The following is a 17,705-nucleotide window of genomic DNA, read 5'->3' as shown; positions in this document are numbered from 1 at the left end:
CAACCAGTGTCATTCAATAATTTTTTCTTTACCATTTCTTAGTCTAAAGACTCAGTGGGCTGACTGGGACCAGCAGTTGCACAGGTGCCTAGACAGCAGCAGTGGCATCAGCCTTCTTCACAGGAGGAGGAGGAGAGAGAAGTGGAGATGGCAGAGACCTCGAAGGTCGCCAGCCTCCCTCCACGTTGCAGGGCATGCCCCCCATTCACCCAGTTCAGAATCTCTCCTCTCCCCAGCATCGTCTTTATAACTTCACCTGCTTAAAGTCTGCCCTCGCTTGCTTCCTTCTGCTGCAGGCGAAGCGCAACCAGGCAGTCCCTACAAAGAAACCCGCCCTTTAAAAAGTGTCCTCTAACCCCTTATGTGCATGCCTTGTGTGTGTGTGTGTGTGTGTCTAGGGCTGGGGAAGGGGACGCCCTAAAGCAGGATGAGGGCAGGTTCTGTGTCTGATGCACTTTTTACCCTCGGCGTCTCCACACAACCCCTATGCTCAGAGAATAGCTGAGAATGGCTTTGGCTGCCGGCTCTTTCCGCCTTCCTCTTCCTCTGGAAACTTGAGCCTTTCCCAGCATTTCTGGGGGACTCAATCATCTCCACTGCACCAGCCTCAAGCCCCGAGAAGCGCTGCTCCAACCCGAACCCCAACCCCCAGCTCTCTGCCGCCCTCTCCCAGCGCCGTCAGCAGGGCCGCGAAGAGCGCACGCGCGCGCTCACGCCGGCGTCCCGGGCCAGCTTGCCATTCTGCGCGTGCGCATCGAGTGCGGGCAGTTCCGAAGACCCAAGAGGAAGGTAAACCTGCTGAAGCGGGCAGGTGGCTGGCGGTCCGGCCCGTGAAGGAGCTGCCGGGAGCTCGTGCCCTGCAGGTCTGGAGCCTTCGGCATTTGCTCCCTCCTGGGCGACTCCGGTGGGCTCGGAGCGCGCTTTTTGCCAAGGGGCGTGACCTGAGCCCGCCTCCTGGGTTTGGGAGTGGAGGGGGGTGGGGAATCTTTGAGGCCTGTTATTAATTTGGTGCCTGTTGATTGCTGGGGAGGTTTTCTCGAGGAGGGCACAGAGTTTGCAAATAGCGGACAGGAAGGGGTGAAGCTGGACCACGTGGGAGCTGGGGTGACCTGAGCCGTGGGGCTGTGAGGAGCTGGCGCCCCGTTTCTCCGGCTGTGTGTGTCAGGAGTCGGAGGGAGGTTAGGGAGCACTGCTACAAAAAGAGCCTGCTAGAAATTGTGCAGGTGTTTGGGATCACATTCAGGACGGCAATTTGGTCATTTTTGTGTTCTCACTTTTCTCACAGAAAGACGCACGGCCACCAACACGCACTCACTTGCCTCTTTGCATCCTAGGACATGACACAAGTGGCACATCCTGGCCATGGGGTCCCAGCAGTCCGCTTATGCTCACCCCCCTTCTTGCAAGCGGAAGAAGGCAGATGACAGGGAGGATTTGCTGGCTGAACGGGAGCAGGAAGAAGCCATTGCTCAGTTCCCATATGTGGAGTTCACAGGGCGAGATAGCATCACCTGTCTCACGTGCCAGGGGACAGGCTACATTCCAACAGGTGAGAGTCTTTGGTGATCATGGGAAGGATGATTCCCCAAGGAGAATTCCAGGATACCCAGAGGGCTTCTCCGGTCTCCCAGCCAGAACTTTTCTCCTGGGCGGCAGTACCACGGTCATAGGCCATGCCCTGTGGAGCCAGCTGAGCTGCCTTGATAAACTTGTGCAGGTTCCACAGCTTCTCTAGGTTTCCCAGTATTCGAAAGCCTTGCTTTTCTTCACTTGCACTCTTTTGTTCGTTGTTTCCTTGGTTTGGAACGTTTGGCTTGCTCTAGACTGTGGGGCTTGTTGACGGGCACATTTCTTTATTGCTGTCGCTCATAAGGCCTGGCGTGGCTTTGTGGGGGAGGAGCAGACACCATCTTGGAAGCTTCTGTTCAAGGAAGCAGGTAGTGAATCATGAACCACCTAAGATCTGAAAAATAAGTCAAGGGGAGGGAGAAAAACACGCACAGGCGTGGAGCCTGGATTGGGTACAGAATCATCTATCACTAAGTTGGCTCTCAAGAAGGCCTAACAGGGTAAATGGAGGGTCACAGAGGTTTAGAGCCGGTAAGAACCTTAGAAACCGTTTACTCCAAAGCCTTCATATTACAGATGAGGACACAGTGGCCTAGAGAGGTAATGACTTCCCCAAGGCTATGCCATAGCTGAAAGCCATGCAGCAGCTCAAGGCCATGCAGTAAAGCCAGAACGAGATCCTAGATTTCTCAACTTCCACGTCACTGCCGTGGGAGCACTGATAGATATTTTGTAATTTGTAGCACTCTCTACATACTGTTTCTTGTTCATTAGACCCCAAATATAAAACTGGTATCTTAGAAACGTCTAATTCCAGACAATATATTTGTGACAGGCTACTGTGTATGTGATAGAAAGTACTACAACACGTGGGGTTTATTTTACCGAAAGTGTTGTTTGTTTCTTTTCTAGAGCAAGTAAATGAGTTGGTGGCTTTGATCCCACACAGTGATCAGAGATTGCGTCCTCAGAGAACGTGAGTCACCTGCGTCTCTCCTGTTAATGCCTACGGTGGTCCCTAGTCCCTTTTTCTGTGTATGAATGCCAGTTAACTTCTTGAAAACGTTATCTGTTCCTGTAAATTCCCCACTTGCTTTAATACTGTTTGCTCAAGTAAGATGTCTCTGCCCCCATCACAGTCTGGGGAAGGGAACTTGAAGCTAGAAATGTTTTGAGAACAGAGGGCCAAATGAAGGAACTTGAATCAGTAGGAATTGGAGAAGAGGGTGTCCTGGCAGGTGAAGAGATGTTTCTGTCCACACAGTTCCTCTCTTCAGCTTCTCTTCCCAGACGGCAGACAGCATTCAGATGGGTTTGTGAACCCGCTCCACGTACTCTTTCCTGGTTTGTGATTCCTTGCTCTTTTCACTTTCTTGTCCCTCCCCGCCTCATTCCTGCTTTTGCATTTAATCTTGACTGATTGGACCTTGATCTCTGACTGCCTGGGTTGGTCATGTGCTTTGTTGTTTGCAGGAAGCAGTATGTCCTCCTGTCTGTTCTGCTCTGTCTCCTGGCATCTGGTTTGGTGGTTTTCTTCCTGTTTCCACACTCGGTCCTCGTGGATGATGACGGCATCAAAGTGGTGAAAGTCACGTTTAATGAGCAGGACTCCCTTGTAATCCTCGCCATCACGGTAAGATTAGGGCCTCCCTTCCTGGGTGTGCACCTGTGAGTCTTGTAGCCAGGACACTTACACGTGTTTCCTCTCTTGCTCTGATGCAGGCCACCCTGAAAATCAGGAACTCCAACTTCTACTCTGTGGCGGTGACCAGCCTGTCCAGCCAGGTTCAGTACATGAACACCGTGGTTGGGTCATATGTGACAACTAACATCTCCCTCATTCCACCTCGGAGCGAGCATCTGGTATGCCATCCTTTTAGGATCCTGGCCCCGTGGGCCTGAGAAAAGAGTAGGCACTGTGGAATGCTATCACCTCATTACTTTCCTCTTCCTCTCCTCATTTCCACTTGTAGCAACTGGTTGATGAGGAAGACGTGATGAGCTCTGTAATTATGAAAAATTAGGGGAAAAAATCAGCTAGCATTTAAGTGTTACAGGAACAAAAGAATTTGTCAGAGAAAGCGATTTGCCAGCAATCGAGGAGAGGCCGTGTGATCCATTGGCCTCTCAACAGGGAAGAGGTTGGAAGATCTGTTAGAGGCTCATCGTCTGGATCAGGGACAGTCTTGGGGAAATATTTTGTATGTGATAGAAGAATGCTCTCAGGTCCTTGTGTTGCAGATTGTAGTACTGTTCTTTGTCAAGCCTCCTTAGCCACAGACTGACTCTGGTGTCTTATTTTCAGGTGAATTTTACCGTGAAGGCTGAGATGGGAGGACCATTTTCCTATGTGTAGTAAGGACAGTGTTCTCTACATGTGTGCTTCTTACTGGATGAAAGGGATTCAGAGTTGAGCTCAATTGTTGGGGGCCGGTCCTGCCTTAAGTTCCAGCCTTGGGCCTGTGGGTTCCCTAGTTTTGGGCATCTTGAAGTTTATTTGGAGGATGTGGTATTTTTTTTCTTTTTTTTGCGGTACGCGGGCCTCTCACTGCCGTGGCCTCTCCTGTTGCGGAGCACAAGCTCCGGACGCGCAGGCTCAGCGGCCATGGCTCACGGGCCGAGCCGCTCCGCGGCATGTGGGATCTTCCCAGACCGGGGCACGAACCCGTGTCCCCTGCATCGGCAGGCAGACTCTCAACCACTGTGCCACCAGTGAAGCCCAGGATGTGGTATTTGATATGTGACTGAAGTGCTCAAATTTCTTAAAGAGAACATTAGGCCACTAGAAACATTTCCAAGCTGCAGCATTTTGTGATGGGTATGAACAAACAAAAAGATGGTGTTGTGGGAGGATGGAAGGACACTTGTGGGGACTCGGAACTAGTGAGCCAGGACAGCACTTAAACCAGAAGGGCGGGTGTGGGGCAGGGGAGGAGCCCAAACGGGGCTGACTGCTCCTCAGTTTGACAGCGTAACTCAGCACTCCAGCTGATTCGCCTTTTTTTAAAAAAACAAAAACAAAAACAACCATTTCTCTGTTTGCTGTTTTGCAGCTTCTTCTGCAGGTTACCCGATATCCTGGTGCACAGCACAGTGGTCTTCATGCGGTACGTTGCTCATTTCCCTGTGTCCAGGGCCTTTGTGTTTGAGCCTGGACCGTCAGGCCACGTGAGCTGGCCACCTTTGCTCAGGAGAGCCCGTGGGACCCACAGACCAAAGGGGGGATGCCCAGTACCTTACAGGCACAGACACGGCAGAGCCTTGCTGTCGTTTAGGTACAGTGTCCAAATCCCTGTCACAAATCACCAGGGTCACAGTGAACGGTTAGTTGTAGAATTTTCTCCATGAAATGGGGTCGAGTTGTGTGATCCCTTTAGAATCCTGATGGAACTAGTAAAGAAAAGAAAAGCTTTCTCAAGGCGTAAACCCTGGGCATCTGGCCAGACTTACTCTATAGCCACACAAATTACCACATTGTCATGGACCGGTAGCGTAATCTCTAGAACCGTGACTGTTAAATTTGCAAGTGACAAGGTTCTGCTGCAGACATTTGAAATAGCAGGGTTAGAGCAGGGTTTCTTAGCCTTGGCACTATTGACATTTTGGGCCAGACAGTTGTTTGTTGCGAGGGGCTGTTCTGTGCCTTGTAGGACGTTTTACAGCCTGGCCTCTACCCACTAGATGCCAGTAACACCACCTCCTCCCCCACTCAGTTGTAACAACCCCAAATGTTCAGACGTTGCCAGAAGTCCCCTGTGGGTTAAAATCGTCCCCGGTTCAGAACCACATATTTAGAGGGTCAGCTCAGGGCACAGTGTCTCTGGGGATGTGGAAAGATCCTCTGACCTCCTGGTTGTGTAACCATGAAGATACGTATCTAGGACCTGTGGATATTACTGCCTGAGCTTGCAAGAAATTACTCGGGCGATGTTTCTTACTTATTTCGTCTCAGAAACAATTAATTCTCGTTGGTTTTCCTTTCCCTAGAACTTCAGTGAAGATTTCCTACATTGGCCACATGACCCAGAGCTCCCTGGAGACACATCACTATGTGGATTGTGGAGCAAATTCCACAGCTGTTTAGAAACTGCTCGTGGTTCTTCCATGGCAGCACCTGTCAGAAGAGACACAGCATCTGTTTCCGGGGCCTGAGCCCTGTACCTACCCCAGGGGGTAGAACCAGAGGAGAAATTGGTTCTCTTAGTCCCCAGCAGACGTCCTCCTGCCACTAGGGAGGAAAACTCCTCTCTGTAGCGCCATTTAATTTTCTCAGAACCAGCAGGATCACTGCCTAGTGCCTAGCCTATGCCCAGCAAATAGTAGGCACTCAAAGAAGGTTTGAAGAGTTTAACTGAGATCTTTTCAACTGTTCTTGGGCCATTATCAGTTAAAATCATACCATGGTTCTAGGGTATCAGACGACAGAGTGATCCGGAAATAAGACGGTCGGTGCAGTTGCAGAACTGTTTTCGGGGCCTCATCACAGAAGAGGCAGCAGGGAGGGAGCATTTGGATACATTAAAGAAGAAAGCACAGACCATTCAATATGTGAAATTTATTCATCTGCTTCCAAATGCCTAGGAACTTTATTAAAGAAAAAAAAATAACTTTTTTTTTCCTGTAGAAAGTTAAAACTGTTTTTACCAAGAGTCTGTGGGGTCTGATTTACCCTTCATCCATTGGCTGGAACATGGATTGGAGAATTTGGTAGAAAAGTAAACCCTGCTTTTGATTCATCTGTGTCTCCTCTGATTGTCTGGATGTCTCAGTAGGCACCTCTGGGGGACCGTAGAATAGTTGCTTGTGAAGTGTTATCAGCACACGATGGGAAGGGAAGAGAAGAAGCCCTGCTTGTACTGTCCCCGTGAGCTCCTATCGCAGTCCGTCTACCTCTGATGGTGACAGGTTGGCCTATCGCTGTTGTAGAACAGAGCACTTAATGCCCCCTGGAGGTTGGACGAGGTAGAGCAGTGATGCCTGAGGATTGAGAAGCTGCTTCCCTGAGGAGGAATAACTTGCTAATTAAGAGGACCTGGTTTGAAGTTGAAAGTTTCTTGAACTGTCTCCACCCTCTCCACCACCCAAAGCGCAGGCTCCAGCCCCACGATGGCAGGGCATCTAGGGGGAAGCTTGAGTAGTCAGTTTCAGAGCTCCGCTGAGGTGGGCTCCAGCTCCTTCTCCAGCACTCGTGCCTCGGGAAACCCTAACAGCAACAGGTGGTGGCACAGGGTCTATTTTCTTTTTTGTCCTCATTCACATAGCTTGATTTTCAATATCGATCTTTGCACTCTGAATCTTCAGGCTAAGGCTAAATTTCATGGTGTTTGGTCGATGCTGACCATGCTTGAGTAACCCAAGAGCTGAGGGTTGAAAGCCGAGTTTCCCTGTTAACCTGGATCCCTTAACGGCCTGTAGTACACGATGGTGATGACTCTTCTGTGTGTAAATGATGGAACACGACTTGTGTGGAAGCAGAGGTGCACCATTTTTGAGGACATGCCCTGAACACATGAAGATGTACACATTGCTACATTTTTTTATTTTCCGATTTTCCAAACATCCTCTAGCGTATTTTTCATGTGATTTTGACGAGGTTACTTCTATTGGTACTTCAGTTTTGAATAATTTTTTGTGACCATGTGCCTCAGTAGCATTTCTTGCTTCTCAATGTTATCTTTTTTATTTTAAAACTTTCAAGTTGTTTACTCATTTTTTTTTTAAATTGGGGTATCGTTTTACAGTGTTGTATTAGTTTCTGCTGTACAGCGAAGTGGAGTTCCCTGTGCTATACAGCAGGTTCTTATTATCTATTTTATACATATTAGTGTATATATGTCAATCCCAATCTCCCAGTTCATCCCCCCACCCCACCCCCCTGCTCTTCCCCCCGGTATCCATACATTTGTTCTCTACATCTGTGTTTCTGTTTCTGCCTTGCAAACTGGTTCATCTGTACCATTTTTCTAGATTCCACATATATGCGTTAGTATATGGTATTTGTTTTTCTCTTTCTGACTTACTTCAGTCTCTATGACAGTCTCTAGGTCCATCCACATCTCTTCAAATGACCCAATTTCGTTCCTTTTTATGGCTGAGTAATATTCCATTGTATATATGTACCACATCTTTATCCATTCATCTGACGATGGTAATTTAGGTTGCTTCCATGACTTGACTATTCTAAATAGTGCTGCAGTGAACTTAGGGTGCATGTGGCATGTGTCCTTTTGAATTATGGTTTTCTCTGGGTATATGCCCAGTAGTGGGATTGCTGAGTTGTATGGTAGTTATATTTTTAGTTTTCTAAGGAACCTCCATACTGTTCTCCATAGTGGCTGTATCAATTTACCTTCCCACCAACAGTGCAAGAGGGTTCCCTTTTCTCCACATCCTCTCCAGCATTTATTGTTTGTAGATTTTCTGATGATGCCCATTCTAACCGGTGTGAGGTGACACCTCGTTGTAGTTTTGATGTGCGTTTCTCTAATAATTCGTGATGTTGAGCAGCTTTTCATGTGCCTTTTCTTTGGAGAAACGTCTATTTAGGTCTTCTGCCCATTTTTTGATTGGGTTGTTTTTTTGATATTGAGCTGCATGAGCTGTTTATATATTTTGGAGATTAATCCTTTGTTGATTTGTTTGAAAATATTTTCTCCCATTCTGAGGGTTGTCTTTTTGTTTATAGTTTCCTTTGCTGTGCAAAAGCTTTTAAGTTTCATTAGGTCCCATTTGTTTATTTTTGTTTTTATTTCCATTACTCTAGGAGGTGTGTCAAAAAAGATCTTGCTGTGATTTATGTCAAAGAGTGTTCTTCCTATGTTTTCCTCTAAGAGTTTTATAGTGTCTGGTCTTACATTTAGGTCTTTAATCCATTTTGAGTTTATTTTTGTGTATGCTGTTAGGGGGTGTTCTAATTTCATTCTTTTACATGTAGCTGTCCAGTTTTTCCAGTACCACTTATTGAAGAGGCTGTCTTTTCTCCATTGTATATCCTTGCCTCCTTTGTCATACATTAGTTGACCATAGGTGTGTGGGTTTATCTCTGGGCTTTCTATTCTGTTCCATTGATCTATATTTCAGTTTTTGTGCCCATACCATACTGTCTTGATTACTATAGCTTTGTAGTATAGTCTGAAGTCAGGGAGTCTGGTTCCTCCAGCTCCGTTTTTTTTCCTCAAGATTGCTTTGGCTATTCGGGGTCTTTTGTGTCTCCAGACATATTTTAAGATTTTTTTGTTCTAGTTCTGTAAAAGAAAAATGCCATTGGTAATTTGATAGGGATTGCATTGAATCTGTAGATTGCTTTGGGTAGTATAGTCATTTTCACAATATTGATTCTTCCAATCCAAGAACGTGGTATATCTCTCCATCTATTTGTATCATCTTTCATTTCTTTCATCAGTGTCTTATAGTTTTCTGTATACAGGTCTTTTGTCTCCCTAGGTAGGTTTATTCCTAGGTATTTTATTCTTTTTGTTGCAGTGGTAAATGGGAGTGTTTCCTTAATTTCTCTCTCAGATTTTTCATCATTAGTATATAGGAACGCAAGAGATTTCTGTGCATTTTGTATCCTGCAACTTCAACCAATTCATTGATTAGCTCTAGTAGTTTTCTGGTGGCATCTTTAGGATTCTCTATGTATACTATCATGTCATCTGCAAACAGTGGCAGTTTTAATTCTTTTCCAATTTGTATTCCTTTTATTTCTTTTTCTTCTCTGATTGCTGTGGCTAGGGCTAGGACTTTGAAAACTACGTTGAATAATAGTTGCAAGAGTGGACATCCTTGTCTTGTTCCTGATCTTAGAAGAAATGCTTTCAGTTTTTCACCATTGAGAATGATGTTTGCTGTGGTTTGTCATATATGGCCTTTATTATGTTGAGGTAGGTTCCCTCTATGCCCACTTTCTGGAGAGTTCTTATCATAAATGGTGTTGAATTTAGTCAAAAGCATTTTCTGCATCTATTGAGATGATCATATGGTTTTTATTCTTCAATTTGTTAATGTGGTGTATCACATTGATTTGTGTATATTGAAGAATCGTTGCATCCCTGGGATAAATCCCACTTGATCGTGGTGTATGATACTGTTAAAGTGTTGTTGGATTCTGTTTGCTAGTATTTTGTTGAGGATTTTTGCATCCATATTCATCAGTGATAGTGGTCTGTAATTTTCTTTTTTTTTTTGTAGTATCTTTGTCTGGTTTTGGTCGGGGTGATGGTGCCGCCATAGAAGGAGTTTGGGAGTGTTCCTTCCTCTGCAATTTTTTGGAAGAGTTTGAGAAGGATGGGTATTAGCTCTTCTCTAAATGTTTGATAGAATTCACCTATGAAGCCATCTGGTCCTGGACTTTTGTTTGTTGGGAGATTTTTTATCACACTTTCAATTTCATTACTTGTGATTGGTATGTTCATATTTTCTGTTACTTCCTGGTTCAGTCTTGGAAGGTTATACCTTTCGAAGGATTTGTCCATTTCTTCTAGGTTGTCCATTTTATTGGCATAGAGTTGCTTGTAGTAGTTCCCTTATGATTCTTTGTGTTTCTGCAGTGTCCGTTGTAACTTCCCCTTTTTCATTTCTAATTTTACTGATTTGAGTCCTCTCCCTCTTTTTCTTGATGAGTCTGGCTAATGGTTTCTCAATTTTTAAATTTAATTTTATTTACTTATTTTTTTGAATTTTATTTTATTTTTTATACAGCAGGTTCTTTTTAAATAAATTTATTTATTTTTGTCTGCGTTGGGTCTTCGTTGTTGCACATGGGCTTTCTCTAGTTGCAGTGACTGGGGGCTGCTCTTCATTGCGGTGTGCGGGCGTCTCACTGCGGTGGCTTCTCTTGTTGCGGAACATGGGCTCTAGGCACGTGGGCTTCAGTAGTTGTGGCACACAGGCTCAGTAGTTGTGGTGCACGGGCTTAGTTGCTCCGTGGCGTGTGGGATCTTCCCAGACCAGGGCTCGAACCCGTGTCCCCTGCATTGGCAGGCGGATTCTTAACCACTGCGCCATCAGGGAAGTCCTATACATCAGGTTCTTATTAGTTATCTATTTTATACATATTAGTGTAGATATGTCGATCCCAGTCTACTCAAAGAACCAGCTTTTAGTTTTATTGATCTTTGCTAATGTTTTCTATGTTTCTGTTTCATTTATTTCTCCTCTGATCTTTATGATTTCTTTCTTTCTGCTAACTTTGGGTTATGTTTTTTGTTCTTCCTCTAATTCCTTTAGGTGTAAGGTTAGATTGTTTATTTGAGATTTTTCTTGTTTCTTGAGGTAGGATTGTGTTGCTATAAATTTCCGTCTTAGAACTGCTTTTGCTGCATCCCATAGGTTTTGGATCATTGTGTTTTCATTGTCATTTGTCTCTAGGTATTTTTTTTTTTTTTTTTTTTTTTTTTTTGCGGTACGCGGGCCTCTCACTGTTGTGGCCTCTCCAGTTGTGGAGCACAGGCTCTGGACGTGCAGGCTCAGCAGCCATGGCTCACGGGCCCAGCCGCTCCACAGCATGTGGGATCTTCCCGGACCGGGGCACGAACCCATGTCCCCTGCATCAGCAGGCGGACTCTCAACCACTGCGCCACCAGGGAAGCCCTCTAGGTATCTTTTGATTTCCTCTTTGATTTCTTCAGTGATCTCTTGGTTATTTAGTAACGTATTGTGTAGCCTTTGTGTGTTTGTGTTTTTTACAAATTGATTGTAATTGATTTCTAATCTTAAAGCATTGTGGTCGGAAAAGACGCTTGATATGATTTCAATTTTCTTAAATTTACCAAGACTTGATTTGTGACCCAAGATGTGATCTGTCCTGGAGAGCGTTCCGTGCGCACTTGAGAAGAAAGTGTAATCTGCTTTTTTGGATGGAATGTCTTATAAATATCAATTAAATCTATCTGGTCTATTGTGTTGTTTAAAGCTTATGTTTCCTTATTAATTTTCTGTCCAGATGATCTGTCCATTGGTATAAGTGAGGTGTTAAAGTCCCCCACTATTATCGTGTTACTGTTGATTTCCTCTTTTATAGCTGTTAGCATTTGCCTTACATATTGAGGTGCTTCTATGTTGGGTGCATATATATTTATAATTGTTATATCTTCTTGGATTGATCCCTTGATCATTATGTAGTGTCCTTCCTTGTCTCTTGTAACATTCTTTATTTTAAAGTCTACTTTATCTGATATGAGTATAGTTATTCCAGCTTTCTTTTGATTTCCATTTGCATGGAATATTTCTTTCCATCCCCTCACTTTCAGTCTGAATGTGTCCCTAGGTCTGAAGTGGGTCTCTTGTAGACAGCATATATGCGGGTCTTGTTTTTGTATCCATTCAGTGAGTCTGTCTTTTGGTTAGAGTGTTTAATCCATTCACATTTAAAGTACTTATTGATATGTATGTTCCTATTACCATTTTCTTAGTTGTTTTGGGTTTGTTTTTGTAGGTGCTTTGCTTCTCTTGTGTTTCCCACTTAGAGAATTTCCTTTAGCATTTGTGGTAGAGCTGGTTTGGTGGTGTTGTCTCTTAGCTTTTGCTTGTCTGTAAAGCTTTTGATTTCTCCATCGAATCTGAATGTGATCCTTGCTGGGTAGAGTATTCTTGGTTGTAGGTTCTTCCCTTTCATCACTTTAAATATATTGTGCCACTCCCTTCTGCCTTGCAGAGTTTCTGCTGAGAAATCAGCTTTTAACCTTATGGGAGTTCCCTTATATGTTATTTGTCGTTTTTCCCTTGTTGCTTTTAATAATTTTTCTTTGTCTTTAATTTTTGTCCATTTGATTACTATGTGTCTCGGCAAGTTTCTCCTTGGGTTTATCCTGTATGGGACTCTGTGCTTCCTGGACTTGGGTGGCTATTTCCTTTCCCATGTTAGGGAAATTTTCAACTATAATCTCTTCAAATATTTTCTCAGGTCCTTTCTTTCTCTCTCTCCTTCTGGGACCCCTATAATGTGAATGTTAGTGTGTTTAATGTTGTCCCTGAGATCTCTTAGGCTGTCTTCATTTCTTTTCATTCTTTTTTCTTTATTCTGTTCCGTGACAGTGATTTCCACCATTCTGTCTTCCAGGTCCCTTATCCGTTCTTCTGCCTCAATGATTCTGCTATTGATTTCTTCTAGTGTATTTTTCATTTCAGTTATTGTATTGTTCATCTCTGTTTGTTTGTTCTTTAATTCTTCTAGGTCTTTGTTAAACATTTCTTGCATCTTCTTGATCTTTGCCTCCATTCTTTTTCCGAGGTCCTGGATCATCTTCACTATCATTATTCTGAATTCTTTTTCTGGAAGGTTACCTATCTCCACTTCATTTAGTCGTTTTTCTGGGGTTTTATCTTGTTCCTTCATCTGGGATATAGTCCTCTGCCTTTTCATTTTGCTATCTTTCTGTGATTGTGGTTTTTGTTCTGCAGGCTGAAGGTTTGTAGTTCTTCTTGCTTCTGCTGTCTGCCGTCTGGTGGATGATGCTATCTAAGAGATTTGTGCAAGGTTTCTGATGGGAGCGACTGGTGGTGGGTAGAGCTGGGTGTCGCTCTGGTGGGCAGAGCTCAGTAAAACTTTAATCCACTTGTCTGCTGATGTGTGGGGCTGAGTTCTCTCCCTGTTGGTTGTTTGGCCTGAGGTGACCCAGCACTGGAGCCTACAGGCTCTTCGGTGGAGCTAATGGTGGACTCCAGGAGGGCTCACACCAGTGAGTACTTCCCAGAACTTCTGCCAGTGTCCTTGTCTCCGTGGTGAGCTACAGCCATCCCCCGCCTCGGCAGGAGACCCTCCAACACTAGCAGGTAGGTCTGGTTCAGTCTCCTCTGGGGTCACTGCTCCTTCCCCCCTGGGTCCTGGTGTGCACACTACTTTGTGTGTGCCCTCCTGGAGTGGAGTCTCTTTCCCCCAGTCCTGTCGAAGTCCTGCAGTCAAATCCTGCTGGCCTTCAAGGTCTGAGTCTCTGGGGGTTCCTCCTCCTGTTGCCAGACCCCCAGGTTGGGAAGGCTGACATTGGGCTCAGAACCTTCACTCCATTGGGTGGACTTCTGTGGTATAATTGTTCTCCAGTTTGTGAGTCGCCCACCCAGCAGTTATGGGATTTGGTTTTATCATGATTGCATCCCTCCTGCCATTTCACTGAGACTTCTCCTTTGTCTTTGGATATGGGGTATCTTTTTTGGTGAGTTCCAGTGTCTTCCTGTTGATGATTGTTCAGCAGTTAGTTGTGATTCTGGTGTTCTCACAAGAGGGAGTCAATGTTATCTTTAAATGCAGCTATGGTATTCAAATGAGAGCAGTTAACTTTTGTAAACATACAGCAGTAAGTCTTATCTAATAATGCTACGAACTCTCATACCTGTTTATATTCTCAGCATCCCATACTGCACTGCGGGATGCTCTGCGTAGTTGTATCATGCTCTCTGGTAATTCTTGGACAAATACATAGAATTTGCTCTCGGCAACACCAAAATAGAAAGGGGAAGTGGTTGGCTCTGGTGTCATTGCTATCACCATTGTATCTGTACTGGATTGAGGTTTGGAAGGAGTGTGTTTCTTTTTTAAATTTTATTAAAGTATAGTTGATTTACAATTTGTATTAATTCCTGCTGTGCAGCAGAGTGATTCAGTTATACATATATTGCGTGGGCCAAAAGGTTCATTTGGTTTTTTTCTGTAAGATGGCTCTAGTGGCACTTAGTTGTCTTTAACTTCATCTGAAACAATTTTGTTAGATTGTATGTGACAGCTGTCATGTCAGCATGCATTTAAAAAAAGACATCAAAATTGGTGAATTTTTGTGTAGCCATCTTAACACTGAAGATGGGGGGGAAACCCCAACATTTTAGGCATATTATGCTTTGTTATTTCAAGAAAGGTAAGAACGAAACTAAAACCCCAAAAAAAGATTTGTGCAGTGTATGGAGAAGGTGCTGTGACTGATTGAACACGTCTGAAGTGGTTTGTGAAGTTTCTTCTCGCTGGATGATGCTCCACGGTTGGGTAGATCAGTTGAAGTTGATACGGATCAAATTGAAACAATAATTGAGAACAATCAACTTTATACCATACGGGAGATAGCTGACATACTCAAAATATCCAAATCAAGCGTTGAAAATCATTTGCACCAGCTTGGTTATGCCAATCGCTTTGATGTTTGGGTTCCACATAAGTTAAGCAAAAGAAAAAAAACCTTGTTGACCATACTTCTGCATGTGATTCTCTATTGAAACCTAATGAAAATGTTCCATTTTTAAAACAAATTGTGGCAGGCGATGAAGAGTGGATACTGTACAGCAATGTGGAACAGAAGAGATCATGGGGCAAGCGAAATGAACCACCACCAACCACACCAAAGGCCTGTCTTCATCCAAAGAAGGTGATGTTGTGTATATGGTGGGATTGGAAGGGAGTCCTCTATTATGAGCTCCTTCCAGAAAACCAAACAATTAATTCCAACAAGTACTGCTCCCAACCGGACCAACTGAAAATGGCATTCGACTAAAAGCATCCAGAATTAGTCAACAGAAAATGCATAATCTTCCATCAGGATAATTCAAGACTGCATGTTTCTTTGATGACCAGGCAAAAACTGTTACAGCTTCGCTGGGAAGTTCTGATTCATCCGCCATATTTACTAGACATTGCACCTTCAGATTTCCATTTATTTCAGTCTTTATAAAATTCTCTTAATGGAAAAAATTTCAATTCCCTGGAAGACTGTAAAAGGCACCTGGAACAGTTCTTTGCTTAAAAAGATAAAAAGTTTTGGAAAGATGGAATTACGAAGTTGCCTGAAAAATGGCAGAAGATAGTGGAACAAAAGGGTGAATACGTTGTTCAATAAAGTTCTTGGTGGAAATGAAAAATGTGTCTTTTATTTTTACTTAAAACACCAAAGGCACTTTTTAGCCCACCCAATATATATTCTTTTTCATATTCTTTTCCATTATGGTTTATTACAGGATGTTGAATATAGTTCCCTGTGCTATACAGTAGGACCTTGTTGTTTATCCACCCTGTATATAACAGTTTGCATCTGCTAACCCCAAACTCCTGATCCTTCCCTCCCCCACCTCCCCTCCCCCTTGGCAACCAGAAGTCCGTTCTCTATTTCTGTGAGTCTTTTTTTCTGTTTTGTAGATACGTTCATTTGCATCATATTTTAGACTCCACATATAAATGATATCATATGGTATTTTTCTTTGTCTGACTTACTTAAACTCTAGGTCCATCCATGTTGCTGCAAATAGCATTATTTTTTCTTTTTTATGGCTGAGTAATATTCCCATATATTCCATGTGAGATACACACACACACACACACATATATCACATCTTTATCCATTCATCTGTTGATGGACATTTAGGTTGTTTCCACACCTTGGCTATTGTAAATAGTGCTGCTTTGAACATAGGGGTGCATGTATCTTTTGGAATTATAGTTTTGTCTGGGTGTATGCCCAGGAGTGGGATTGCTGGATCATATGGCAACTCTATTTCTAGTTTTTTGAGAAACCTCCATACTGTTCTCCATAGTGGCTGCACCAATTTACATTCCCACCAACAGTGTAAGAGGGTTCCTTATTCTCCACACCCTCTCCGGGTTTATTATTTGTAGACTTTTTAAAGATGGCCATTCTGACCAGTGTGAGGTGGTACTTCATTGTAGTTCTGATTTGCATTTCTCTAATAATTAGTGGTGATGATGAGCATATTTTCATGTGTCTACTGGCCATCTGTATGTCCTTTTTGGAGAAATGTATATTTAGGTCTTCTGCCTAATTTTCGATTGGGTTGTTTGTTTTTTTGTTGTTATTTAATTGTATGAGCTGTTTGTATATTTTGGAAATTAAGCCCTTGTCAGGTACATCATTTGCAAATATTTTCTCACAGTCCATAGGCCGTCTTTTCATTTTGTTTCTGGTTTCCTTTGCTGTGCAAAAGCTTATAGGTTTAATTAGGTCCCATTTGTTTATTTTTGCTTTTATTTCTAGTGCCTTGGGAGACTGATCTAAAAACATTGGTACAGTTTATGTCAGAGAATGTTTTGCCTATGTTCTCTTCTGGAAGTTTTATGGTGTCATGTCTTACGTTTAAGTCTTTAAGTCATTTTGAGTTTATTTTTGTGTGTGGTGTGAGGGTGTGTTCTAACTTCATTGATTTGCATATGGCTGTCCAACTTTCCCAACACCACTTGCTGAAGAGACTATCTTTTCACCATTGTATATTCTTGCCTTGTATATTCTTTGTTGAAGATTTACTGACCATAGGTATGTGGTTTATCTCTGGGCTCTCTATTCTGTTCCATTGATCCATATGTCTGTTTTTGTGCTAATACCACAGTTTTGATTACTGCAGCCTTGCAGTATTGTCTTAAATCCGGGAGGGTTAAGCCTCCTGCTTTGTTCTTTTTCCTCAGGATTGCTTTGGCGATTCTGGACCTTTTATGGTTCCCTATAAAATTTAGGATTATTTGTTCTTGTTTTGTGAAAAATGTCATGGGTCATTTGATAAGGGATCACATTAAATCTGTAGATTGCTTTGGGTAGTGTGGCCATTTTAACAATATTAGTTTTTCCAGTCCAAGAGCATGGGATATCTTTCCATTTCTTTGAATCATCTTCAGTTTCCTTTATTAATGTTTTATAGTTTTCAGCATATAAGTCTTTCACCTCCTTGGTGAGGTTTATTCCTAAGTATTTTAACTTTTTTGATGTGATTTTAAGAGAGATTGTTTACATTCCCTTTCTGATATTTCACTGTTAGTGTAAAGAAATGCAACCAATTTCTGTGTCTTAATCTTGTAGGCTGCTACCTTGCTGAATTCATTTATCAGTTCTAGTAGTTTTGGTGTGGAGTCTTTAGGGTTTTCTCTATATAGTATCATGCCATCTGCATATAATGGCAGTTTTACCTCTTCCCTGCCAATCTGAGTACCTTTTATTTCTTGTCTGATTGCTGTGGCTACGACTTCCAATACTATGTTGAATGAAAGTGGTGAGAGTGGGCATTCTTGTCTTGTGCCAGATTTTATCAGGAAGGCTTTCAGCTTTTCACCATTGAGTATTATATTGGCTGTGGGTTTGTCATAAATAACTTTCATTATGTTGAGATATGTTCCATCCATACCCACTTTCGTAAGGGTTTTTATCATGAATGGATGTTGA

The 17,705-nt window shown here is 43.2% G+C and overlaps 1 protein-coding gene and 1 long non-coding RNA gene across 5 annotated transcripts; both read left to right on the top strand.

The window, feature by feature from the left end:
• Positions 1 to 747: 747 nt before the first annotated feature.
• TMEM106C (transmembrane protein 106C) lies at positions 748 to 6,305 on the top strand. 3 transcript variants are annotated; one of them, XM_060165016.1, is made up of 8 exons: positions 748 to 863; positions 1,286 to 1,549; positions 2,482 to 2,545; positions 3,043 to 3,202; positions 3,292 to 3,432; positions 3,875 to 3,924; positions 4,623 to 4,676; positions 5,557 to 6,305. In XM_060165016.1, exons 2-8 carry the CDS (start codon positions 1,363 to 1,365, stop codon positions 5,651 to 5,653), a joined length of 753 nt encoding a protein of 250 aa, XP_060020999.1. In that variant the 5' UTR covers positions 748 to 863; positions 1,286 to 1,362; the 3' UTR covers positions 5,654 to 6,305. The 3 variants fall into 3 exon arrangements, with proteins under 3 accessions (XP_060020999.1, XP_060020997.1, XP_060020998.1); XM_060165014.1 differs by lacking the exon at positions 3,875 to 3,924; XM_060165015.1 differs by lacking the exon at positions 3,875 to 3,924 and having other exon boundaries at positions 752 to 863; positions 1,335 to 1,549.
• A 996-nt stretch (positions 6,306 to 7,301) lies between these two features.
• On the top strand, positions 7,302 to 15,405 carry LOC132528868 (uncharacterized). 2 transcript variants are annotated; one of them, XR_009543318.1, is made up of 3 exons: positions 7,302 to 7,365; positions 12,970 to 13,341; positions 14,809 to 15,405. It is a non-coding gene; the product is annotated as an uncharacterized LOC132528868 (long non-coding RNA). The 2 variants fall into 2 exon arrangements; XR_009543317.1 differs by lacking the exon at positions 7,302 to 7,365 and adding an exon at positions 10,321 to 10,938 and having other exon boundaries at positions 11,167 to 13,341.
• The last annotated feature ends 2,300 nt before the right edge of the window (positions 15,406 to 17,705 follow it).

The sequence above is a fragment of the Lagenorhynchus albirostris genome, chromosome 11 (assembly GCF_949774975.1).
Source record: "Lagenorhynchus albirostris chromosome 11, mLagAlb1.1, whole genome shotgun sequence".
Classification (NCBI taxonomy): Eukaryota; Metazoa; Chordata; class Mammalia; order Artiodactyla; family Delphinidae; genus Lagenorhynchus; species Lagenorhynchus albirostris.
The sequence above is the reverse complement of the archived record's forward strand: the minus strand, read 5'-3'. Positions and strand labels throughout refer to the sequence as shown.